Raw genomic sequence first — 24,336 nt, 5'->3', positions numbered from 1 at the left:
TCATGGTCGCTGCTTGGTGCTGGAACGCTGCTCGAGTCGCAAAGATCGATGACGCAATCACTTGCGACAGTACAATTTGTCGAGAACCGAAAACTTCAGGTGCAATGAAGGTAATTGAATTGGGCATGGACAAGTGTGTTTGAAGATGCATCGTAACTGCCGCGGGGGCGGCTGTGGCGATTGCCAGACGGGGAGGCGCGCGTTCAGATAATTCGCGCCTTCGCGTGGTCACGTGAACTCTGACAGCTGTAACTGCCCGGATGGCGGTATTAAAACATTCACTCACGCATCAGTATCAGAGTTGTAGTCAGAAATACGAAAGCAAAGACCATGTTCATCGTATCAACAATCCGCATTAATTCCAACGCATCATGCTAATGCAACCTAAAATCATATTCCCATATTCCATACCGAATCAAGCGATATCAAATTCGCACCAACAACCCATGGGGTATAAAGCAAACTCAGCACTCCACCACCCGGGGAGGATGCATAAAAAATCATGTACAGAATGCCTTGAACCGTATGAACATCAATGCAAAGTGAAGATAATGCCATAACATCGTAAATCGCCCGCCCAGTCTGGTATATCCGTCAAAATCAAGTAACATGATGGCAAGGTAAAACAACAGTGAGTGCGACGAAGCACGGAGTGGTTTAGTAGTCACCGCCAGGGACAAGCATCTCGATGCACTTGGTCAATAAGTTGCTCGCCTCGTGTAGCAGCTCCCACCTCGTCTTCTTGAACATGTCGCGCATGATGATGAGGAGTCCAAGACATGCATTCCGATCGCGCAGATTGGCCAGGTCGTCTGGCTTGCTGACGCCTCCAACGCGTGTCAAGAAGCCGGCCATGTCCTTGACTTTATCCTCGTGGGTAGGGATAGAGTAGGGCGGGGTGATAGGTCCGTCGAGCGCGTATCCGTATGACCAGACGATGAGAGTGGCGAAGTAGAGCACCCAAGGTCGGTTGAGAAGAAAGTCGTCCCGAGCCGAATAGGAGAAGCCCGCCTGTGGTGCAGTTTTGGGGTTGAGAGTGTGATCTCCAGCGACCATGACTTTTGATAGGAATTGCAGAGCATAGAAGGTAGCATCCCGAGCGCGAGCAGTTGGTGCCCATACTTCCTTCATACGCCGCTGAGCGCCGTTGTAGTCTTGTGGCGTAATGGAGCGACCGAGTAACCGTGCAGCGCCAGCATAGATCTGACAGTCCACAATATCGACATGCATCGCCATGTGTGCGAGATGATGTAGCACAGTCCTGGCCTCGAAAACGTTGTCGTCGTCCATTCCGTTCGAGTAGGCAAATGTAGTCGGTACGGTGAAGTCGTTCGGGCGTGCAAGCGAGCTGTCAAAATCCTGCTTCCAGAAGTCGAACGCGCGAGTGAGTGAGCCTCGCCACTTATCGCGTCCACCCAAAGCCTGTGTGACACCAAGCGAGCTGACTTGGAGGTCTCGCTGATTCATGTGCCACGAGACACTAAGCAGACCTGCCATCAAGATTGTGCGACCGAAAGAGTTTGTACGCACAGTTTGCCCGTTCAGTGTTTTCTTGAGGCCATCGAGGAAGCTCATTTGCTTGACCCCGTTGGAGTGCAGGCTTGCTTCGACCCGTCCCACTTCCGAGCTGCTTGTCGCAGACCACAGTGCTTCGTCGCATGGCAATGGTAGACGCATCTCATGTGCAACCATGACGGCACTGTGTCCAAACATGGTGGCATGTATGCTGTCCATGACAAAGGCCGCAAATGCTGCTCTCCTAGTAGCCTCATTCGTGATCCAATGGTTCCACCATTCGTCAGGTGTGTGTGTGCCGCCAATCGAACCACTCTTTCCATCCTTCATGCTTGGGGGCGAGTCCAGGGCTGACCTTCCAATGAGCGAGCTCCCTCGCCGCATTAGCGTCAGGGTGGTTGCATGGTGGATGTGTGCGCGCTCGTGTAGCGGGCGAGTGGAGTACATCTTCTCAAAGACTTCGAGCAAGAGAAGACTTTGGAATATCCACAGCTTTGCCGGCGGGCGGAAGTCAGCATCCATGAAGAGCTCCCACCTGAGGTGCCAAGCAAGGAAGTTGGATAGCGCAGCGCAAGCCTGCGTCACTTCGTGCCCATAGTTCTTCTCTAGGCATGATCCACCAAGACACATGATGGTGAGTAGCAGAAGATCAGGGCAATTGCTTGCGTTGAATGTCGGCTTGTGGAGGATCGGCAGCTGAGGATGGAAGTGGACCCAGTACGAGCTAATATAAGTCTGCATCATGCGTAAGCTCAGGACATGATGGTCGTCGTCCTTGTTGCCCTCCATGATGTCCTCTTTCTGTTTCTTGACTGGAGCATGGTCAGTCTCGTTGAAGCGATGATGGATGATGTCGAGCAGTGCCTGGCGCTTATCTTCCGATAGCGCAGATTCGGGTAGAGTAGTGTCAAGAATGCTATGTACTGCCATTGGATGTGATACTGGAGGCGCAGGATTGTTCTGGTAGCCAGAAACCGAAGGATCGTAGTTGAAATAAGGTGCCTGTAATCCAATCTGAGAAGATGCACCCGCTACGGGGTTACCTCCGGCCGGGTAGCCCATTGGAGATGCTCCGCCGGCGGCGAGCTGGTTGTCATTAAACAACCATGCGGCAAAATCGTCAGCCATGGCAAACGGCGAGCGACTGTAACCTTCGCCCCCAAACATGGGCATAGCATAGGATGGTGTTTGATCCATAATGGCTTCCGAGACGCCGTTCAATTGGGCGGCAGTGGACTCAACCCCATTCATTGGGGTCTGCCCAGTGGTGCCATTGTAGTACTGGTTCTCCTGTTCTCTAGCCACGGGGGTTACAGAGTGGGACGGGTATTCTGGAGGAGGTAAGGATGAGAATGGAGAGAAACTTTGCTGGGACTGAAACCCACTGTTAGGTTGACTTTGATAAGCTATCGACGCCGCCGATGGCGGGTACGACGGTGCAGGTGTTACAGCTGCGCTATAGGGCGAGCTCGAGCCATAACCTGAGATGTTTGAGGTCTGCGCGCGCAAGTCGGGCCGTGTGAAGTTGCCGTTACCCACATGTGGGGAGTTGTGGAGAGGTGTTCGACCTCCACTGTAGTTACCCAAAGCGGACGGACGCGGTGGGGGTGCAAAGTTCCCAGCGCCTTGGGCCTGCATGTCATAAGGCTTGACGTCTGAGCTATTTCGATACGCGTCTTCACTTCCATTGCGCTGCAGAGAGTCGTTTCTGTTCATGCTCGACGCGGGCGAGTGGTAGGTTGGTGGCGACATCTGGCTCGCAAGATTGGATGTTGTTGCAGACGCTGGAGACTGCAGTCCATGTGGCGTTTGCCTCTTCATATCCATTGGCTTCGCTGGCGGCGCATTCTTACCGCCCAGGGCTGCCGTCACAATCGGATTCAGGTTGTGCATATTGAAGGTATCTTTGCGCAGGAGCTGGGAGCCTCGAGCGGTGTGTCTCTCCTTGTGTCGCGCGCAGAGGTCTTGTCGAACGAAGGAGCGGTGGCAGTCTGGGAAGTCGCAGTGGTAGATTTGCTTGGGGTTGTCTACATAGATTAGCATGTTGTGCAATGCAGTGTTTCAAGCCGTCACCCACGGTTCAGCTGGTGCCTGTATAGGTGCTCGGCGCGCGAGTAGCTCTTCCCGCAGCCCTCGTGCGGACATTCAAATTTCTTGTCGAGCCCTTTTCTGCTCCTCCGTCTCTTCCTAGAGCCCGTGCCCTCGTCCCCGTCGCCGCCATCGTCTTCACTTCTGTCGCGACGGCGTCCGCGCCCCTCGCCGCTGTCTGGCGATGCGGGCGTTGGCGGCTCCGCAGCGCCGGAATTGGTTTCCATCTTGTCTGGAAACTGCGTCTGTATTTTGCCCAGCTCCAACGGGTGCCCTGCATGCATTGAGAGGGTTTGCGCCGTCATCGCCGGTGCGCAGGGCCGTGTGAAGTTGTGCGGTGTGCTAGGGCAAGACGGTGGGCGTGTCTGGGGTAAGGTGTGGAGTTTGTGTTGCGGTGGCGGGGAGGCTCGCGTGTGCGTTTGCCCAAGGATGGTGAAGTTAGTCAAGGAATCTGGAAGCCGCCCTAGAGGTGGCGCGCATGCTTCTTGGAATCACGACGAGATGCGCCAGAGAGATGTGCGCGGGGGTGGAGGCCCAACAGGCACAGCAGATCAGAGGCAGGTACTAGTGCGATGGTCCGAGGAGGCTTGAGCCCGTGGCTGTCGAGCGCTGCGACGTGCTGCGAGCTCTACAGGTGCCGCGTAGCAGATACTAGAGGGGCGAGGACCCGTGCGAATCGGGCTGAACCCTGGACGATGACTTGCAGTCGGGCCTCGTCGGTGGGTGCGCAGGCGAGACACGACGTCGGACGTGATGCGGCGAGTAATGGTGACAGCTTGTGTGGTGTGGAGAGAACCCTGAGCGTGGGGAAGCCAGGACGAGATGCTTCGTGGGAGGGAGGCGATCAGGCGCGGGAGGCCGAGTGGATATGGGAGCAATCCCGTAATTGTAAGCTTGCCGCGGCGAGGACTTAGGTTCGCTATATTTGGGAGCGTGCCAGGATGCAGAATCCTACGCCGCAGCAGCCGCGATATCAGTGCTAAGGCGGTCCCGTGCCCTCGAGCTGTCCAGGAGATGCCTGAACAGGTGAGGGGTAGTTTGCAGAGCGCTGGCGAATGGCGACGACCACCTGCGACGACGCGGTAGCCGTCAGCAATCAGAGAGAGCCTCGAGGAGCAAGGCCACTGGAATGCGTGCATGCGACGGGCCGGACTCGAACTCGAACGCGACCTCAAGACACCAGAATGTGGAGAAGCGTGGGGGCTGACCAGTGCGTGGGACGCCGTCACGATTTCTCGTAAATTCACGGGAGCCGCCAGCGCCCGCCTCTCTATGGCTGGACCTGCTCGACTTGATATCAACGCCCGCCTAGCCATGCGCAGGGCTGCAGCATTGCGCGCTCGCTTGTGTGCGGTTATCTGCTTTCGTATCTACAAATCCTCCATCTCCTGCTTGCTCCTCAAAGCACTGCGCCGTCCCAGCAGAGTCCGCGGATAAACACGCATTCCACCACCAAAAAGCCTCAATTCTCGTGGGCCAGCGAAAGCACCCTGAACTAATCTCCACACGTGCGCCGCCAGTGCATTCTGTCATTGGCCAGCCCGCATGAATACCGGCTCGTCTGACCACCCACCACCGACGCCTTACCCCAGATACTTAGTGAGCCTGTCAGAGTCCAGCCAATCGTCACAGGTGCGTACGTCACTGCAGGGAAAAGGCAGCGGAGCGGAGCGTCCATGCGAGAAAACATTTGCTCGATTGGAATACAACTATCTTCCATAGACTAAAGAACGGCCCGACTCGCTCAAAATATTCAGAATCAGGTCATGAAATGATATATCGCGCACCAAAAGAAGTTGTGTTGAGGTGGCGCATGAAAATGCTGATCATGGGCCCCCAAACGCCTCCAACGTGAGACCAATCTGACAGGCGAACAGACGCTTTCTATGCCCTGATCGATAAGCGCCACCATCTCACTGTACGATATCAAGCATCTTTGCTTTCTCCGACTTTTTTTTTGGAACATCGACGCGACTGTACGAATCTTTGTAATATCGCTTGGCCTGGTTCTTGATGCTAAGTTTCAAGTATACGTGCACAGATAGTGATTGCTCTTGGCCCACGAATGTCATCTGAGGCTTTTATTTCTGATCAACTTGGCGACGGCGAATGAACACGTCGCAGTGTCCTCGGATCTATTGACGTGAAATATACCCCAATGCCTCTAGTGTCTCACGTATCTGTGCCAACAACGTGGGCGAGGTATCACAACCTACAGAGCCGCATCGACCAGGATCACCGTTCCCGCTGCATTATGAAAATTCCCGTTTCTGATCGTCAGGATGAAACAAGCATATCCCAAAGGGGTCGCATTCGCTAAAAATTGGTATATCGTGAAGAACTGTAACCCCCATCCCGCTACTGCATGAAGCCGTAGGTGAGCCGGAAGAAATGCACATGAGGTCAACATTTCTGTCTACCGTGTCGGCCTCAATTTCCGGTCTTGTCTTCCTCTGCAGGCGGCTCCTCTGGTTTGGCGGCAGACTCCACATCTGTCTCCACCTTCTCGGCTTCCGCTTTTGTCGTAGAGCTTTCACTGACGCCCGATTCGTCCTTCGAAGGCTCCTCTTCAGGCTCCTTTGCATCTGAGCCTTCCAGATCTGACGCTTTGTCGTCTGATGCATCCTCGGCCTCGATGGCAGTTGGCGCGTCTTCACTTTGCTTTTCCTCGATTTCAGGCGTTGGATCTGCCTTGGCTTCGTCGCTAGCACTTTGCTTTTCCGGTTCCTCTTCACCTGCATCGCCTTCTGGCGCAGCGGACTCCAGCTCGTCGGCATCTTCAGCGTCGGCTTCGTCATCCTCCTCGTCTTCATCTTCAGCATCGCCGGTTTGCTCTAGCTCTGTCGGCTGTGGCGCGTCCTCTGATGGTGTCAATTCAAAAAGCTGCGTCACAGGTCGAGTGGCGTCCTTTGGTTGATATTCCTCCTCTTCATTTTCTTCCACTACTGTGGACACGGCTGTGGCGCCCACGGATGGTGAATGCCTGTGCCGCTTGGTGGTGCCAGCCGTGGAGAGATTGTGGTCTGAGATGCCCTCGAGGATAGTAGAGTTGTCCGAATCTTCTGGCCCGGGCCCAGAAGGCTCACGTTTTAGAATCGTTGGTAGCATTGCGGACCTCGACTCCGTGGAAGGCTCAGTGCCGTCGCCCTCAGCCTCGGGAGGTATGGTGTAGTTGTCATCCGGGATCAGTCCATAGTAATCGCACACAGTCTTGAAGAAGATATATAGCCCCGTACGTCCCTCGACGTTCCAGAACATGTCGCGATGCTGGAACCAGGCATGCGCAAATATGCGGTAAACGCGCCGAAAGATGTTGGTCAGTTGGCGCGCCTGTGAGTGTTGTGTCGACTGGTCGGTGCCCAATGCCAGCCTGGAGGGGAAGTGCTTCGGCGATGTAAGAGTGTTTGCAGCCCAGTCCAAGGTGTGGCAGCAGTAGTCAATAGCACAACATGACTTGGGCGGGTCGTGTACAGCGCAGAGGTATTGCCATTCTGATGCGCGCATCTCGGGGCAGGTTATGGACGAGCAAGGCGGGTTATCGGAGAATAGCGCGACGATGATCGAGTTGACCTTCTGAATGAGGAAGCGACATAGCTCGTAAAGCCAGAGAGTCTTGTCCACGTTCTCTGGCGGCTGCGCAAGCTTCATCGCCATATCTCTGTCCACTGCGATGGTGCCATTCGAGCCGATGGGGTGTGTGAGGAAGTTGTGCAGCGCTTTCAGGTGTTCGGTGAGCTGGAAAGCTGAGTCGATCTATCCATAAGTCAGCACTTCCTCGAGAATGCATCTTGCAGTGCTCGCACTTCTGACAGATCTACTAGCGGAGGTCCCTCTGCCATGTCTTCAGCCTTGGTGCCTGGCCGGATTCTTCGCGCAGCATTGTGGTCGAGGCTGCTGAAGAGCTTCTGCTGCTCGGGGCTGGCTGGCATTGGTGACAACTGGTCCTCTGGGATCGGCGGAGGGCTTGGCAGACGCGGTGAAGCCGGCGATGCCATTTTGTGACTTTTGTGGTGTTGTGGCTGTAGTATGGGGTCGTGGTTGTGTCGCGTGGGGGTGTTGTTGCGTGTCTGTTCGAATCATGTTGAGCTTGCACATGCAGGGACAGCCACGCCGCGCTAACGCTAGCAGTGACCTTTCCCAGCGAGCTACGTCACATACCGTCCTCACACTTTGTGAATTGATATCAAGGTGCACTGTACTCTTTTTGGTCAGATTTGAGCTCCAAGTATGTCTCCTCCCGACTACAGCGTGTCCCTTATACATCGGATTTTCATAGCCGAACCCCGATCAAGCTTGTCGGAATTGATGTCATTTCGTCTATTCATCCTGATCTAAAATCTAGTCCCCTCAGTGAAGAACATCCAAAGTCCTTGAAACTTCTCTTAGCCCTGCAATCTATTTGCAAACTCCACATCATCGACTCGACATGGACGCGGATACTTCAGACGATGAGGTCCCAAGCCTTGTACAGCCTGAAGTGAATGCCAAGGACAGAGACAGTCAGGACGAGGAAGTGCCGAATTTGGTGGCCAGCTTAGACGATACTGCGCTCAGCAAAGTTCCCATCACCATCGTCACCGGTTACCTTGGCGCAGGCAAGACCACTTTACTCAACTACATTCTCACAGAGCAGCACGGCAAAAAGATCGCAGTCATCTTGAACGAGTTCGGCGATTGTATGTCAACTTTGTGCTCATGGAAGAGCTTTCGACTAACATCTCCACAGCCATCGACATTGAAAAGCAACTCACTGTTTCCGACACCAACAGCACGGAAGCTAGCCCAGTTCCATTCGTCCCTCTAGCAAATGGGTGTATATGCTGTTCTGTCAAAGACGTGGGCGTTGCCGCTATCGAAAATCTGATGGAGCAAAGAGGCGAGCTATTTGACTACATCCTGCTCGAAACCACCGGCCTAGCAGATCCTGGCAATATCGCACCCATGTTCTGGCTCGACGACGGACTTGGCAGTTCCATCTTCCTCGACGGCATCGTAACGCTCGTCGACGCCAAAAATGTGTTGAAGAGTTTAGACGAAGGCTATGGTGACGAGAACAAACAGGAACATGAGCATGATGAACATGGTCCGCTTCTCACAACCGCACATCTTCAAATCAGCCATGCAGACGTCATCATCATCAACAAAACCGATCTCGTGTCTGAACCAGAACTACGAAATGTGGTCGATCGCATACGCTCCATCAATGGTCTAGCACGGATTGAGACAACTACCAAGAGTCAAGTCCCTCAGCTAGAAGGTATGATCTTAGATCTTCACGCGTATGATGAAGTCTCCGACGCCGACCTCAAGTTTGCAAGCAAAGGACATAGCCATCTTGATCCGGTAAGTGTTGTATTGACTTTGCGTGCAGACAAGCACGCTCACATTCTACAGACCATCACGACTACCACCATATCATTCCCCGCACTAGAGCCGTATCAGATCGACAGGTTCGACCTGTTTCTGCGCACAATGTTGTGGGAAGAAACACTCCTCCACATCATCCCAGAACGACCATTCGAAATACATCGTCTCAAAGCTCGCATCCCCGTCAAAGACGATCGAATGCTCCTTATCCAGGGCGTGCGAAACATCTACGACACCAACGAAGTCAAAGCACCGCAGGGACCACGCGATGAGCAAGCAAAGCTCGTGCTGATAGGAAAGGCAGTGGATCAGGAAGCGATACGGGACAGTCTACTTAAGACGCTGGCATCTTAGTGAGATTTAGTTGGTGTATCTCAACGGCCTTGTCAATGCAAGTTGACATGCAGGATACATTCACACCCCTACCTCGGTTTCCGCGTGAACCCAATGATATTTAGCTTCACATACTACCATGGAAATGTATCTCACTGAGTTGCACACTACACTTGTGCAATGTGTAATCAACCCATGATGCACCATTTCTCCTTCCACCTCGTCTCCCTGCCCCCAGAACAAAGTCGTATCCATTCTGTGGCAAACAGCAATCTTGCAGTTGACTGTATTCGATACGTTTCGTAATACCCACAGCCTGATTGAGGCATTTTTACAGGCTACGTAGCGACTGATGAGTTGCATCTAATTATCTAGGTGATAGTATCCGTGTGGATCTTTTCACATTGGTGGTTGTGAGAACCGTGAACTTCTCACACACTCGACATGCGGTGGACAGGTAGCCAGACGTCTTTCTGGAGATAATTTTTTGTTATCGCAGAATGGTTGGTTCTGTTGGAAGATGTTTGTTTCTCTTGCGCAAAGCTCGGCCAAACGGTAACGATCAATGTGTCATGTTACAACCACGCGATGGCTGGTCAAATGACAGTCACATGCGTACCACCTGCCAAAGCCCAAAACAGCATGTATTTCGGGATGCAGGGTTGCTTTTTTTCAGTGGCAAGTTGGTAGATACTGCAGCCTCAGAATATAAATCACACCAACATCGACATAAAGCAACCCGGCCCCCTCCTAACATCGGCACTACACAATCGATAATTTTTCATTCCATCTCAAACCCCTTCCTGACACTACTTCGTCATGCAGCTCGCTCACCTCGCCGTTCTCGCTCTGGTAATCGCTAGTGTTCAAGCCATTTGTAACGACGCAGGCGATGTCTGGGGCGCGGAACTAGACCAGGTGGTCGACAACCTGGACGCAGTATGTGATGAGCTAGTCGGAGACTATGAAAGCCAGGCATACAAGTCCACGTGCCGCAAGTCTGGGGCTTCAGGGAAATTATTTGGCTTCCACGTCTCACGCACTGGACTCCAAATGAGAACGTTGCGCCATGCAGAGTGCGTCTGGCACCTTGCTAATGAGGTTTACGGCTGTCGTCGTGGCGGCATGACGACTGTCCTGGGATGGTATTTCAGGTAAGTGGGTTTGGAGCTGGAATGTAGCTTGGTAGAGAGTGCGCAGAACACTGGCTGATCTATTTTTCAACAAACAGAGCTGTTCCACATCTGGAAGCCGACTGTCCTCATAACCTCGGGCCAATGGATTGACGAGATTGATGACGCGACGCAATCCACAATTCGTAGCGGAAGTCGAGCCGGCAGCTTTGAGGAAAATGGGAGGTCCGCTCGAATGTTGTATTATAGGAGTTGACGAGAGACGACGAGGTTTAAACTCCATGATTTATGTTGCCCAAGCGTAGATCAAAGTCTCTGAAGATGATGAGGCGTATCCTCTCGAAGTTGGCTGAAGCTCACAATCAATAAGATCTGAAAGATGAAATGACTGCGACACCTCAAATGTACTAGTGATGATTCACAAGACGATGCATGCACAAAGTCTGGGGGAGTCTTTCGTATCTCATTGGTCGAGGATACAGAGTGGCAGATGCTTGACTCTGACCCCGTGAGCATTACCACCTTAGGTATGAAGCGATTGGTTGTAGGCGATACAGAGCGAGCGTTCACTCCCGTCTCATCACATGGAACACATAACAGAATGACATCGGAAATCGAAAGAACAAATAAGGCATGTGCTGTACAAGTTAAGATCGATCACGTTGACTACATTGAGCACGGTACTACGTGATCTGATGGAGTGTCCGTGGATAGCAAACAAATCCAAGTAGTACAGTAGCCCGGCCGCAAATCAATTCTGACACTCTGGAACTCAGCTTTTGACCTGCATTGCAGATACAAACGAAGAGTGCGAATTTCGTTCTCCCTACTATCTCTTTGGATCAGAGACGTGACACATGCTACTCATCTACTGCACTAGCAATCACTTTCCATCCCAGGAAAGACACATTGATGACGAGAATCCCTCGCTAGGTGTACTGCAATACGTAAAAGGGCAAAGAACCCCCCAGAGCAACTATCACTCTTTCACATCATTGTTGTGACGTTGCACTCATCCGTTCAAGACATGCATCTCTATACCTTCCTCACCGTCATCACCCCAGCCATCATCAGCGTGCAAGCCGACTGCTATAAATCTGGCGATGTCTGGGAGCCCAACTACGGCCAAGCCTTTGTCGCTCTAGAAACGTTGTGTGACACAATGTCAGGACAGTTCGCGAAGGCTGAAACGAGATACGCATGCGTAAATGCAGTATACGAGAATCCTCTACGGAAGATGGAATTCTGGGTGCATAATATCGATCATGCACATTCTCGGAATGTGAAGAAGGAGGACTGTATACTGCATCTTGGCTATGAGATCAGCGGTTGCAAGCGTGGTGGCGTTACGGGGTTGGATTGGTTCTCCTTTAGGTCAGTGTTGTGGCTGGGCTATACTAGAATTGTCGGGGGTTAGACTGACTGAATTCGCTGTGTAGGGCGGATCCCAATCCCGGACGCTGTGGATCGTGAGAAGACTCATTGGTATCACGCTTGCTGTTCAGGACACTAGTTCAATTCGGATTATGAAGTGCGAAAGTGGGCCGACAACACGCAGAAAGGTTCAGGGACGTGATTCAGAATTCGAGCAAGGTTCTGCTCGTGCTTGTCAAGTATAATTAAAATCTATCGTAGACCGATGGCCAAGTGCAATAAAGCGCAGCTAGAGGGCGCAGTAACAAGCTTAGACTTGCACAGCCTCTTTCTCGTCTCCAACAATCTTGGTGTCCTGGTAACTAGGCGGCGCCGCACCGGTCAACTGGGCAAGGCCAATTTCGGCATTGATCTCCGCCATTCTCTCCTGGTCCTTGAGCGCAGTGCCTTCAGAGCCAAAGATAGTGTCCATCTCTTCCAATGTGAGACGCTTAGTCTCCGGTACGAAGAACCAGATGAAAACAGCACCGAGACTGATAATGAGACCGAACAGGATGTAAGTTCCGTACGTGATCCTTTCAAGGAGATCAGGAGTGATCTGACCAATGATGAAGTTGTTCATCCAGTTGGACGATCCTCCAAGGGCCGTTCCATATGGGCGAGTTGAGAGAGGCCAGATCTCGGCGATGAGAATCCAGGCGCATGGACCCCAGGAGTATCCAAAGTTGATGACGAAGAGCCAGACCATCACTACGGCTGCCCAACCTGCGGACTTCTCCTCGGCGAAGCGACCAATGTTCTTGGCGAGAATGACGGCGATGACCAGATGACAGAAACCCATACCCAGAGCTCCGACTGCGAGCACGGGTTTACGACCGAGGCGGTCAATGTAGAGCACGGCTGGGATTGTGGCGATGAACATGACAATACCGACCACTCCGGTCGCGAGAAGGGAGGTGGTGTTGCCTGTCAAGCCAAGCTGCGCGAAGATTTGGGGAGCGTAGTAAAGAACCCTAAGAATATTAGCACAAGTTTCGCACGCAATTTGTACATCTGAGGTGCTTACGCATTGATTCCAGACCACTGCTGGAAGAACATAGTAACGGTTGCCACAATAACACGCTTGAACATGGCCTTGGTCTTGAACAGTGCACCGATTGCGACAAATTGAAGCTTGAAGCTGTTCCATGCGGTCTGCTCTTGGAGGTGAGGAAATGCCTCTGCAAGACTGCGCTTCTCAAACATTGACTGGGCCTTGATCTCGAGGAATTCAAGCTCAATAAGCTCATGGTCCGCAGGAAGGTTGCGCAGACTGGCCAGGTTGGAACGAGCCTCTTCTTCACGGCCATGGTGCATCAGCCAACGGGGCGAGAACGGCATCCAAATCATGCCAATGAGGAGGATGAAAGCGGGGAGCAACTGGAGGCAGATGGGCACAAGCCACGCTGCGTTGGACTGCGTCTCGAGAGTAGTTCCGCCAATGTAGTTGGTTCCGTAGTTGATCCAGAAACTGATCATGATACCAAAGGTAATAGCGAGCTGCTGAAGAGCCACGAGAGCACCACGAACTTCCCTGCCGATAGTTAGCTCAGAATAGCTTCCTAATATTGGGAGACTTACGGAGGGGCACACTCGCTGTTGTACATAGGGACGATGACTGAAAGACTGCCCACACCAATTCCTGTGATGAAGCGGCCCGCGAGAATCTCATTGTGACCACCAGCAATGGCTGTAATTTGGACGACAACACCGACGATGAAGACGCCAGTTGCGCACAGGATACCGTACTTTCGTGACAGGACTTCGGCCACGAAACCGGAAAAGAGTGCTCCGAACCAGGCTCCAAGTTCAAGAATAGCAGTAAGCCATCCCTTCTGTGTCGGGTTGTCGATGTAGCCGTCGGTCTGTTTACCGAAAGATGGCATAGCCAGAATGCCACTGAACATGCCCTGGTTGTATCCATACAAGACACCTCCTAAGCAAGCAAACAAGGCGATGCTGAAAACCTTGAAGTTCTTGACCAGAGCCGCAGGGCCACTGGCGCCCATGAGGGCTTGTCGTCGCTCTAGCGCAGCATCGAAGCCGGCTGAGCCTCCTCCTCCGCCAACCATGATGATCAGTCAGTGTCGAAGTTTGTTTGGTAGATAGTTGTGAAGTAGCTGAAGTACCCGGCACAGCGGAACAGTCAAGCACCTTTTGTGGGCACTTGCATCATTTGTACTGCACGCGTCTGACACCCCATATTATCCAGAGTTCCGGCGGAAGGATGCCAATGATGGGTGGGGAAGCATTGGCGGTCATAAGATTTGGCTTGGCGGCTTCGAGGTTGCGGAGACAATGTCCCGTTCCAAGCAAACTAAGAGCCAAATGTCCCGTTTCATGTCCGCGGATTTCGCCAAGATGCTATACGCTCGGCCCTTATTGGATGAAAGGCCGACTCGGACATTCCGCCCTCCACGTGAGTGGCTTGTTTGCGGGTTAGCGATGCTGGTGTCCACCTCAAGGCCGCCGACGCTAAGCTTTTGCCATGGAAGTATTCAGCCTGAAGTGCGTGTCACATCTGTTGCATTCGTTTGTTTGCCTGAAGATGTCGATTTGACTGGGGAATGGTGGACAGATCGGCTGATATCTCATAACATTCGCGTTCAGTCTCGATTTCAGCACAGTCCGGACGCGTAAACACGTCTTGGATGTGGCATTGTGGCGCCGGTTCCACATGTCAGTGAAGGAAAAGGTATCATGGCAGATGCTATTGTCCGAAGTGCATGTTCTGGAAACACAATGCTCTTTTGGGCTGTGGAGATGGGGTAGCGGAGAAACAGACGTTGGGGAGGAGCTTCGAGGCGCCCCCACGCACGACCCACGTGGATGTTGCCGACGCGCCGTACCCGTTGGCATCCGACCTCCTGTGGAGGCCAAACACCAGCACCACATTCGCATCTGCAGTAGTCGACAAAACCTAGCACTCAGAGAAGACAGTAAGAATGGCAAAGTCGATTTTCCAGCGGAAGCGAGACCTTGTGTACTTGGTCTTCTTCATAATTCACATCCCCGTGATGCTTGGTGAGTTTTTTCTGTCTCGGACTTCAACGCTCAAGAGTCTCATGTTCTCTATTTGCACTATGCTCTACAACACACCATAATGCCTTTTTCTATTCCCCTCGAGATCAAGATAAACATTCCCAAAGAGGATCAGTTTCCTCGATATTTAGATCTTTTTATTTGTGACGGGAAAACAAATATCGAGCTGCTCGGTTTTCAGATTCTAGCAATTATACTTCGTAAAGGGCGCAATTGCATCTCACCATCTCCCCATCTTCTGCGCGACAGTCAAACCTCCAGTTTCCATTCTCCAACAGTTTTCTTTCGCCTCAAAAGAAACGAAATAAAACAAGTCCCACCACCCCTTCTACAACTAACCCACCCCCAGGCTTCGACCTCTCAGGCTACTATCCAGCCCAAATCAAGCCTCTCTGGATGACCTCGCTGCGCGAATGGTACGTCGCAACCTACGGCGACCGCTTCTTCTACAACCCACCGTAAGTTCTTTGTTATCACGCGCTCATCACAACGCCCCGTGTTCACCACCCTATCCGCTCTATTCCGCCGTCACATATCTCTGAAACAAATTACACTCCCATACCTTCCCTCTTCGAACCATACTAACCCCTCCCAGCGCCTTCTTTCCCCCCTTCCTCGCCCTCGAACTCCTCTTCCACCTCCCGCTCTCCCTCTGGGCCATACCCGCCTTACTCCGCTCCGACCCCCGCGTTCCCCTCGCCCTGCTCGTGTTTGGACTGGAAACCACGCTCTCGACGCTCGTGTGTCTGGCCGAGATGTTGAGTTGGGAGGAGTTGAGTGCGGCGCAGAGGGGTGCGGGCGGGTTGGGGGGCATGTATGGGGGATATTTGGGATTAGGTACGTATTTTGGTGGGATATGGTGGAAGGGAAATGTTGAGGCTAACTGTGTGATAGGGGTTTTCATGACGGTGGATTGTTATGCGAGGTTGGATGGGTGGATTGCGAGGGAGAAGGGGTTGACGCCGGTTTCCAAGAAGGAGTTGTAGATGCTCAGACAAGTGTGTAAATGGTAGAAAGGGCTGAACGGGTGGAGGAAGTAATGCTTGCGCGACGAAGAGAGATGCAGTTGCTTTTGAAGATGATGAGGACTCGTAAAACATGGCATGTAAACTACCAAAATAAACCCTGTATATATGCGCCCCAATTCCCAAGAAAAGTATCGATCCGACCATTGAGATCGAAAGTGAAATAAAAAAGGTCCAGCCGTAAATCGTGATGAACACATCCCCCCAAACAGCGATCCCTAACTCCAAGTAAATCCCCCTCACACCCAGCCAGTGATGTCCCACCACTCAGGTCAGCGTCGACATCATGGCCGCCACCAACTTCGGATTCGGGCGATCCCTCCGTCCTATCCGTCATCAACAAAAGATCTTCAACGGGCCGAGCGAACAAGGGCCAACCTACCCTTCCTATCCTTATCCACACGAATGACCTCGCGCTTCGGATCCCTGCGCTCGATAATCTCATAGTCGGTTTCGCGCTCGTACTTGAGCATGCGGCGCTCGTCCTCGAGCTGGCGGATCTCCTCCTTGATGTCGCGCTCGCTGCGGTACTGGTCGTCGCGGCGCACCAGCATGCGGCCTTCGGGGAGGAATGATGTGGCCGGGCCGTGGATGTGGTTGGAGCGCTCGATCTGCACGTATTCCTCGTGCTGGGTGTCGTGGTGGTGGTGCTCAGATGGGGCGTAGACGGAGGCTGGTGGTGCAGACGGGGCGTAGACTGATGCTGGTGGCGGCGGTGCGTAGACTGATGCTGGGGGCGGAGGAGGAGCGTGGACAACAGAAGGGGGTGGAGGTGGAGCAACAGACTCTGGGGGTGGTGGCGGAGGAAGAGCCTCGACCTTCTCCTCGTACACGTAGGTGGTTTTCTCTGCTGGTGGGGTGTTAGAGAGTGCTACAGTGGGAGCAGCAGAATTCGCACCTTCTTTGTAGTTCTCGCTGATTTTGATGACCTCGTCAATGTGCTCCTTTTCGAGGGCTCGTGTGATGACGATGAAGTCGTCCTAGATTTGTTAGCAATGTCTCGAAATTACATCTCGAGGATGCTCACCTCTTCTTCGAATGGATAACCGAGCTCAATAACGGCTTGTTTCTTTACCAATCGCTTCGGCATGCGGGTCTTGCCCTTCTTGCCAAAGGTGGCTCTTGAGGGCTGAATCTCCTCGAAGCTGGAAATCGAAGAGCTGCGAGTAGACTTGGCTACGCTCTTGCTCCTGCGCATCTTGCTCTTCTCTCTGTGAACTTCGACCTCGCGGTAGTCTTCACGCTCGCGTCCACGCCCGCCGCGGTCATCGTATCGGATCTCTTCATAATCGTCCTCCTGGTATCGGCGCGGAGGCGACCTGCGGCGTGAATGCTCGCGGATAGGAAGCGGAATAGGGACGTTGGGAGGTAGTCGATACTCGTGGACCTCTTCACGCTCAAACTTCTCGACGTCGCCATATCGTGGAAGCGGTCGGCGGTCAAAAGTGTCGAGAGACGACTGCCGACGAATGTACTGCGGTCGGGCCGGTCGAGCCCTGGGTGGCGGTGGCCGAGATTCTCTCCTGTCAATGTCGATATCGATGTTGAAGTCTCTGTCGATGACCGACTTGCGACGGTAAGGGGCAAGCGCCTGGTTGGCTATCTCAGACGGCGTTGGCTCGTGGAAGAGGTCGTTCTGGCGTCGCGAAGGCCGGCTGAAGAGATCGTCATCGTGGTATCGCTCCCTCTCCATGACGCGCGGTCCACGACGGGCGCGGTCTTCATGGATGTCAACATCGCGGTGGTACCCAGGGGCTTTGTCGTGCTCCTGGAAGCGGAAATGGTCGTAGTCGTCTCGGCCGCCTCCATCACGACCACCGCGGCTGCTTCCGCTGTCACCACCTCCTGGAGGACCACGCCTCATGCTCTCAAACCTCGCGCGGTCCCAGCGCTCGCCTCCACCAGCACCACTGCGGGGCGGTGCAGGCGGGTCGTCATAGCGATCCAGAGTTCCTGCGGAAGAACGGCCGTACATGGCTGCGAAGTGAGGGGCTGGCTGTCACTTGGTAATGGCAGGTTGGATTCGCGGGGTTGCGCCGGAAGTCGAAAGGACAGATTCACAAACCGAAACGAATGCGCGCGCTACTTTGTCGAAGAGCAGACGCTTGTGGAGATAATATAACAATCAGGCAGGCAGAAAGTTAGCAAGGTATAACAAGGTCCAAGGCCTGCGGACAGTTGCAGCGCCGAAGCCGCCAACTTGTACGCCAGCTTCAAGCAAGATCGTGGCTGCGTCATCGTGCGCTAAGACTGCTTTTCTTGTAACCACCATGCCGCCAGCCACGACGTTGAGTGGTCGACGACACCCCCTGGTTTCGCATGGCTCTCTGCGAGCTTGCGCGCACTGCAGGTCTGGAATCTGTATAGACTAAGCGTAGCCATTTGGGCACAGCCAGTTGGGCGCATTCATCGCCCGACTTCACGCAGAGCGGCATCGAAATCGCAGGTTGGGTATGTGCGCGATGCATCGTATGATTCCCAATAGTTCCTCTGCGCCCAATTCATCGGTCATGCTGCCCTGCATTCCTGTCACGAAGCAGCAAAAAGAAAGGATGATGCTTGCGATGGTTCAAGGATGACATCATGGGATATGGACCGTGCACACTGTCTGAGCCTCATGCAGCACCAACTCTCGGTCGGCGCCGCTGTGCTTCGAACTGGTGACTGGTCTCGCCCGTCGGGCAGCATAGACGGGACCCGCGAACGTAGCGCAGCGTTCGGCAGAACTATCCGCCCAACCTCGACATTGGCTTTGGTGCCTGTGTGTTCGGCGCCGTGAACCGAACTTTGTGAGATTGACCATCTGAGCTAGGGACGAACACACAAGGGGACCTCTGTGTATGGGTTCACGCTACGATATGCGCGAGGGTTAATACCAGCCTCTCCATTTAGACGTAAGAATGGCGGTGACCGTTCTCTAGGATTCTGGTGTTTGCCATCCCGAATCTGAAGAAGGTAGAGTTTTGACATTACTCGCACAGCTGTGTCTCGTACATTCGTACATCCATAGAATACATTCTCGTCGTTTACTCATTTCTTCCCAATCACCTCCTCAATCTTCCTATTCAGATACTCCATATCCGCTGGCCGGCCCTTGAGTCCACCCATTACCCTCCCCATCACACTTCCAAACGACCTCTTGCCCTCCTCCAACTTCTCCACCGCAGCCGCAATCAGCCCGTCAAGCTCGCTCTCCTCCACCCTCGGAATCTCGCCCGCGTACTTGTTCAGCACCGCCAACTGCTCCTTCTCCTTCTGCACCAAATCATCTCGTTTCGCAGTCTCAAATTCTGCAATGGCGGTGTTGATGCCTTTTATTTGCTTCTGGATGAGGCTGTAGAGTGCACCGTCGGTTGTGATGGGTTTGGTGGTCTTGGAAGCGTTTATAATTTCGGCTTGGAGCGAGCGGATGACGGAGAGCGTGGTTTTGTCTTTTGAGCGGAGCGCGGTTTTGAGGTCGGACTGCAGGCGAGGTAGGACAATGGGCTCGGTTGATGTGGAGGAGAAGCGGAGGCATATTGGACGAGGGGCAGCTGCGAGGCGTGTGGTCCTGAGAAGCATTGGGCGGAAGAGCGACATAGCGGGTGAAGTGAAGCTCGTGATATTTCGAAGTGGGAATTGTCGATTGAACCGTACTTCCAGTGCGGTCGACCGAAGTGGTGTTTACTTGTTTATTTCGGAAGTGAATAGTATTGCCCTGCAATTCGCCCTGGCTGTCTACGCAGGTTTATGTCTTCTGCTATCAAAGTTGCGTTGATTCTATGCGAGCACATTCGCAGCTCCCAAAATCTGAAGCTTGGGGCACCCGTGGAAGTCTAAACGCGCTAATCAGATAATCCCTGTCCGAGCTCGTCTTTTGTCTTGTTTGGCGCGCGACCAGCTAACCACCGACAAGCTCACCACGATTGCTGCAGCTGCAACGGACGACTTTCTTTTTGTTACGGGTTCTGCGAGCTTCCATTGCCGTCGCGCCATTACGTTGATTCCACCCAGCTTAATGTCGATGACTGCTCGCCAACGCGAAAACCCAATTCCCTAAGCCTTCTCCTTCACCAAGGCTCTCCCACCAATACCCCCGACCTCCAACCACAATGGCCTACAACATGCCCCCCGCGACGCCCCAGCGCCCTGGACCCGGCGCGTTCATTAATACTCCTGCGCCCAACCGGCCAAACCTGCAACGCCAATCCTCCATGTCGCAATCACAGTCGCAGCCGCCGCAGCAGCAACAACAACAACAACAACAACAACAAGCGTTGCCTGCGCCGCCAGTAGAGAGCCCGATCGAGCGCGCGGCGCGTACGATAAACATCATGCTGGACAGAGACAATCGGTACCCGTCTCTAGAAGGATACATCGGACGTAAGTAACGCGATACATGGCTTCAAAGCTGGCGTTGAGGTGCTAATGAAGGCCACAGAGGGCATTTCTGGCGAGTACGAGCTCTCAAGCTCCACAGCCTGGGCGCCATTCCAGAAACTACGATCCTACCGACTCCCCGATGCCGTCTTTGAGCAGGTCGACCACACGCAAATGTCCATGAGCATGGGATTGTTCGCAGAGATAAACCACGCCTGGGTCGTGGTCGACAACCAGGTTTACCTCTGGGACTACACGCACCCTAACCCCGAACTTGTCGGCTTCGAAGAGCAACCGAGCAACATCACGTGCGTCAAGCTGGTCAAGCCACGCGCCGGTGTCTTTGTGGCTACGATTGAATACCTGCTCGTCGTCGCAACCGTTACCGATGTCTTCCTGATCGCTGTCGAGTGCCAACGAGGCCCAGAAGGAGTTCATAGCGTCACCCTGTACCGGACAGGCCTTTCAACCTCTGTGAGGAGGATAAATGTCACCACTATTGAGGGTTCGGCACGAACGGGGCGCATATTCTTCGGCGACGGCGGCACAGAGGACGTATACGAGCTGAACTACCAGCAAGAAGACAGGTGGTTCTCCAGCAAATGCAGCAAGACGAACCACGTTTCACCGACGGTTGGCCTGCCTGCGCTGCCATTTTATGGCAAGTCCACCCAAGTGGGTACGCAGTCCATGGTCATTGACGATACCCGGAGTCTCCTGTACACACTATCTACAACTGGCACGATCAAGGTGTACCACATGAGAGCGCCTTCGTCTTTAGAATGTGTCATTACCAGGACACTGGTCAGCATACAAACCATGTGCATGCACCTCGTACGACAGCCGAACGTACTCGCCAACATGGTCATTGTCAGTCTTAGTCCCATCACAAGTCCGGAAGCGGACTTCATGTCTTTGATGGCAACAACATCAACAGGCTGCAGATTGTATTTCAGCACCACCTCGGGTACCTGGAACTCGGACAGTTCCAGCGCACCAAGTAACATGCAGCTCAAGCATATTCGCTTCCCACCCAACGACGCGCAATCATCGCAACAGGTCAATGGCGCACCGGCACAACCGTATCAAGGTGGCGCTCCGGTCGGATTTGACTCCAAGTTTCTCGAACTGACCACACTTGGAAACAGATATGCACCAGGATCGTTCTTTGCTTTTGTCGCAAAGAGTGGCAGTGTCAACCAGTCGCTCTTTATGTCCGCCCCACATTCCGGCCTCCTAGGACAACGGGAAAGCTCCGAACCTCCACGGTACACCGAGACGGCCATAGCTCTCGAACTTGTTGGCAAGGTGCAGGATATTGGCCAAGTCACACCACCATTCTCCGCAAGAAGCGAACCCCTAGGCTTTGGAAATGAGCTCTCCACCCAATTCGATCAGCCCTCCTCCGAGTACGCAATCATAACGTCCAGCGGAATCGAGACTGTGCGCCGGAAAAGACTCGTCGACATCTTCGCTGCGATCATCAAGCAGGGTGGAGGACAGGAGGGTACCGAAGGTGATATTCGCAAGCTCGCTAAGCAGTATGGTTTGGCTGAGACTGCTGCAACAGCTCTCGCTGTAGCATGCGGTCAAGGATCGGACGTCGGACCCGACTCTCGAATCGCAAAGGTTACAGAACCCGAAGTGCTCGATATGGCTCGCAGAGTGTTCATCGAATTTGGAGGAAAGGCGCACTTGACCGAGAGCGCAACTGTGGAAGGTCTGAGTGTGGAAAATGTGCGGGCCTCACCAAGACATGATGGTATTGCCATGTACGTCGCTCGCCTGATCCGCTCCATCTGGACCTCGCCCATCATCACACAAGTCGTAACGCCGACTGGACCGGTTCTTGCATCAGCACAGGCGGTCCCGAAACTCCAGGACATCCAACGATCTCTTGCGCAACTCCAAGAATTCCTCGACTCAAACAAGTCTTCGATCGAAGGCCTCGCTGGGCCAGAAGCTCTTGGACGGGCAACATCACGACAAGAGGAGGTTGAACTCCAGGGCGAGAACAGAGCTTTGACTAGTCTGTTGGCCATGGTCAATAACATTGTCGAGGGCATTTCATTTGTCTTGGTGCTCTTCGAAGAGAGGCTCGAAGATATTCTTGCGTTACTCCCGGATCCTCAGATGCAAGAGAAGGTGCGCCGTTTAACCTTCCAAGGCCTCTTCTCCGCGCACGAAGGCAAGGAGATTGCACGGGAGCTTGTCAAGGCCATTGTGAACCGCAACATTACCAAAGGATCGAATGTCGAGACGGTTGCGGAAGCTCTGCGGCGGAAGTGTGGCAGCTTCTGCAGCTCTGATGACGTGGTCATCTTTAAGGCCCAAGAAAACCTGAAGAAGGCTGCCGATATGGGTGCCAATGCAGAGCGAGGACGTATCTTACTCAATGACAGTCTGAGGCTGTTCGAGCAAGTAGCGAAGAGCTTGAGCTACGAGAACCTCAACTCAACCGTGGACAAGTACATTGAGCTCGAATTCTATGCTGGTCAGTTCGACATCTCCTTTCAAAGTACTCTGTGCTAACATGACTTCAGGCGCTATCCGACTGGCTTTAAGAGTTGCCGCAGACCTCGATCGCGGGAACAAGGCCCTTTCTTGGGTCAGAGAGAAGAATGACCCTACGACAGATCCCAACGACGTCCGAAGAGACTTCTACGACCGCCGTGCTTCATGCTACACTCTGGTGTGTAGAGTCATCGAATCTGTAGATCAAGCATATAATTCACAAGGTCCCACACCAGACGGCGTGGTGTCGCAGATAACGCGACGCAAACACGAGGCATACGAGCAGATCAACAACTCAGACGACGAGGTGTTTCAAAACTACCTCTACGATTGGTACATGTCCAAGGGATGGGCGGAGCGGCTCCTGGAGATCAACTCGCCTTTTGTCGTCGATTACCTGCGTCAAAGTGCGGAGAAGGATCTTGCGCACGCCGATCTTTTGTGGCGCTACTTTGCGCACTACAACGACTTCCTCAGTGCTGCCGAGACACAATACCAGCTCGCTAAGAGCAACTTGCCATTGACCCTGGAGAAGCGGATAGAGTACCTTTCACGCGCCAAAGCAAATGCTTCCACGCGCATGACCGGATTCACGGAAACTGGTGTTCGCAACAGGCAGTCAAGACAAGAGCTCTTGCGCAACATCAGCGACCATTTGGACATTGCAAATATCCAGGATGATGTCCTGCAGAAAATCAAAGCTGACAATCGTCTCGATGGCGAGCGGAGGTCCCAAGTGGTTTCGCTCCTGGATGGGTCAATTCAACCATTAGATGAGGTAAGTTCATGCTGTAGCCCTTGAATACACGATCATACTGACTTCCCTAGCTCTACCACAACTACGCGGATCAAGCAGCCTACTACGACATCTGTCTGCTAATCTATCACGTTGCCGACCACCGCAATATCCCAGACATCCGCCACACATGGTCCAACCTCATTGAACAGGTGCACAAGTATGCAGTTCACGACCAGCAGGCCGCACCGTGGGAAGCTGTGGCTATGAAGGTCGAAGAGATCGGTCTCCGCACCAACCAGAACGAGAACGTCTTCCCTGTCAACATTGTTCTTCAGCTTGTGCTGCAGTACGATCTCGAGTTTTACACTCATGACACCAACCCGCGTAACGGTGGTGCATCGCAGGATCTTGCACCAAATGCCAACCTCACATGGCCAATCGATGTCTTCCTGAGACTTAAATCACCCTTTGAGTATCTTGTTGCTACTCTTGAGGCGTTATGGTATGCTCAAGAACACCCATTCACAGGCCGTAACCGCAAGCTGTTGGTAAAGTGGATCATCTACCTAATAGAGCAATGGGCTATCACAAGTAGACGTGCAGGCGCGCTTTTCGGAGGCCCCGAGAACGCAATTGGTCTCGCAGACCTGTTGCGAGTTGTCTTGGGCAGCGACGTCCTGGGCCGCGAAGTCGATGATCAAGTATGGGTACAGCGAGCGAGGGATGTAGCTGCGGCGGTCGATGAGGCCGCTCGTTAAGGAAAGGGAGAGCCGAAGTCGTTGTGCTATATACAAGGGTTTTGAGGGGC

The 24,336-nt window shown here is 53.3% G+C and overlaps 11 protein-coding genes across 11 annotated transcripts; 6 read left to right on the top strand and 5 right to left on the bottom strand.

Annotated features, from left to right (window-relative positions):
* Nucleotides 1–657: 657 nt before the first annotated feature.
* Nucleotides 658–3,830, bottom strand: SNOG_12578 (hypothetical protein; the record flags this gene model as incomplete). Its single annotated transcript, XM_001802747.1, has 3 exons — nucleotides 658–2,805; nucleotides 2,965–3,542; nucleotides 3,593–3,830. The coding sequence occupies 3 exons, from the start codon at nucleotides 3,828–3,830 to the stop codon at nucleotides 658–660; spliced, it is 2,964 nt and encodes a 987-aa protein (XP_001802799.1).
* Nucleotides 3,831–6,033: 2,203 nt separating this feature from the next.
* SNOG_12577 (hypothetical protein) lies at nucleotides 6,034–7,598 on the bottom strand (the record flags this gene model as incomplete). Its single annotated transcript, XM_001802746.1, has 2 exons — nucleotides 6,034–7,356; nucleotides 7,407–7,598. 2 exons carry the CDS (start codon nucleotides 7,596–7,598, stop codon nucleotides 6,034–6,036), a joined length of 1,515 nt encoding a protein of 504 aa, XP_001802798.1.
* Nucleotides 7,599–8,029: 431 nt separating this feature from the next.
* On the top strand, nucleotides 8,030–9,493 carry SNOG_12576 (hypothetical protein; the record flags this gene model as incomplete). The annotated part of the gene is made up of 3 exons (XM_001802745.1): nucleotides 8,030–8,279; nucleotides 8,330–8,946; nucleotides 8,998–9,493. The coding sequence occupies 3 exons, from the start codon at nucleotides 8,030–8,032 to the stop codon at nucleotides 9,322–9,324; spliced, it is 1,194 nt and encodes a 397-aa protein (XP_001802797.1). The 3' UTR covers nucleotides 9,325–9,493.
* Nucleotides 9,494–10,122: 629 nt separating this feature from the next.
* SNOG_12575 (hypothetical protein) lies at nucleotides 10,123–10,461 on the top strand (the record flags this gene model as incomplete). Its single annotated transcript, XM_001802744.1, has 2 exons — nucleotides 10,123–10,242; nucleotides 10,279–10,461. 2 exons carry the CDS (start codon nucleotides 10,123–10,125, stop codon nucleotides 10,459–10,461), a joined length of 303 nt encoding a protein of 100 aa, XP_001802796.1.
* A 1,002-nt stretch (nucleotides 10,462–11,463) lies between these two features.
* SNOG_12574 (hypothetical protein) lies at nucleotides 11,464–11,909 on the top strand (the record flags this gene model as incomplete). Its single annotated transcript, XM_001802743.1, has 2 exons — nucleotides 11,464–11,810; nucleotides 11,876–11,909. 2 exons carry the CDS (start codon nucleotides 11,464–11,466, stop codon nucleotides 11,907–11,909), a joined length of 381 nt encoding a protein of 126 aa, XP_001802795.1.
* Nucleotides 11,910–12,120: 211 nt separating this feature from the next.
* On the bottom strand, nucleotides 12,121–13,921 carry SNOG_12573 (hypothetical protein; the record flags this gene model as incomplete). Its single annotated transcript, XM_001802742.1, has 3 exons — nucleotides 12,121–12,823; nucleotides 12,877–13,383; nucleotides 13,431–13,921. 3 exons carry the CDS (start codon nucleotides 13,919–13,921, stop codon nucleotides 12,121–12,123), a joined length of 1,701 nt encoding a protein of 566 aa, XP_001802794.1.
* An 873-nt stretch (nucleotides 13,922–14,794) lies between these two features.
* On the top strand, nucleotides 14,795–15,877 carry SNOG_12572 (hypothetical protein; the record flags this gene model as incomplete). The annotated part of the gene is made up of 3 exons (XM_001802741.1): nucleotides 14,795–14,873; nucleotides 15,241–15,349; nucleotides 15,487–15,877. 3 exons carry the CDS (start codon nucleotides 14,795–14,797, stop codon nucleotides 15,875–15,877), a joined length of 579 nt encoding a protein of 192 aa, XP_001802793.1.
* Nucleotides 15,878–16,266: 389 nt separating this feature from the next.
* Nucleotides 16,267–17,891, bottom strand: SNOG_12571 (hypothetical protein; the record flags this gene model as incomplete). The annotated part of the gene is made up of 2 exons (XM_001802740.1): nucleotides 16,267–16,831; nucleotides 16,927–17,891. 2 exons carry the CDS (start codon nucleotides 17,889–17,891, stop codon nucleotides 16,267–16,269), a joined length of 1,530 nt encoding a protein of 509 aa, XP_001802792.1.
* Nucleotides 17,892–18,186: 295 nt separating this feature from the next.
* Nucleotides 18,187–18,695, top strand: SNOG_12570 (hypothetical protein; the record flags this gene model as incomplete). Its single annotated transcript, XM_001802739.1, has 3 exons — nucleotides 18,187–18,228; nucleotides 18,284–18,367; nucleotides 18,402–18,695. The coding sequence occupies 3 exons, from the start codon at nucleotides 18,187–18,189 to the stop codon at nucleotides 18,693–18,695; spliced, it is 420 nt and encodes a 139-aa protein (XP_001802791.1).
* Nucleotides 18,696–18,946: 251 nt separating this feature from the next.
* Nucleotides 18,947–19,495, bottom strand: SNOG_12569 (hypothetical protein; the record flags this gene model as incomplete). The annotated part of the gene is made up of 1 exon (XM_001802738.1): nucleotides 18,947–19,495. One exon carries the CDS (start codon nucleotides 19,493–19,495, stop codon nucleotides 18,947–18,949), a length of 549 nt encoding a protein of 182 aa, XP_001802790.1.
* A 512-nt stretch (nucleotides 19,496–20,007) lies between these two features.
* Nucleotides 20,008–24,286, top strand: SNOG_12568 (hypothetical protein; the record flags this gene model as incomplete). The annotated part of the gene is made up of 5 exons (XM_001802737.1): nucleotides 20,008–20,278; nucleotides 20,307–22,769; nucleotides 22,852–22,967; nucleotides 23,043–23,567; nucleotides 23,618–24,286. The coding sequence occupies 5 exons, from the start codon at nucleotides 20,008–20,010 to the stop codon at nucleotides 24,284–24,286; spliced, it is 4,044 nt and encodes a 1,347-aa protein (XP_001802789.1).
* Nucleotides 24,287–24,336: the final 50 nt, after the last annotated feature.

Source organism: Parastagonospora nodorum (assembly GCF_000146915.1).
Source record: "Parastagonospora nodorum SN15 chromosome Unknown scaffold_23, whole genome shotgun sequence".
In the NCBI taxonomy this organism is placed as follows: Eukaryota; Fungi; Ascomycota; class Dothideomycetes; order Pleosporales; family Phaeosphaeriaceae; genus Parastagonospora; species Parastagonospora nodorum.
This window is presented reverse-complemented; position numbering and strand designations above follow the sequence as displayed.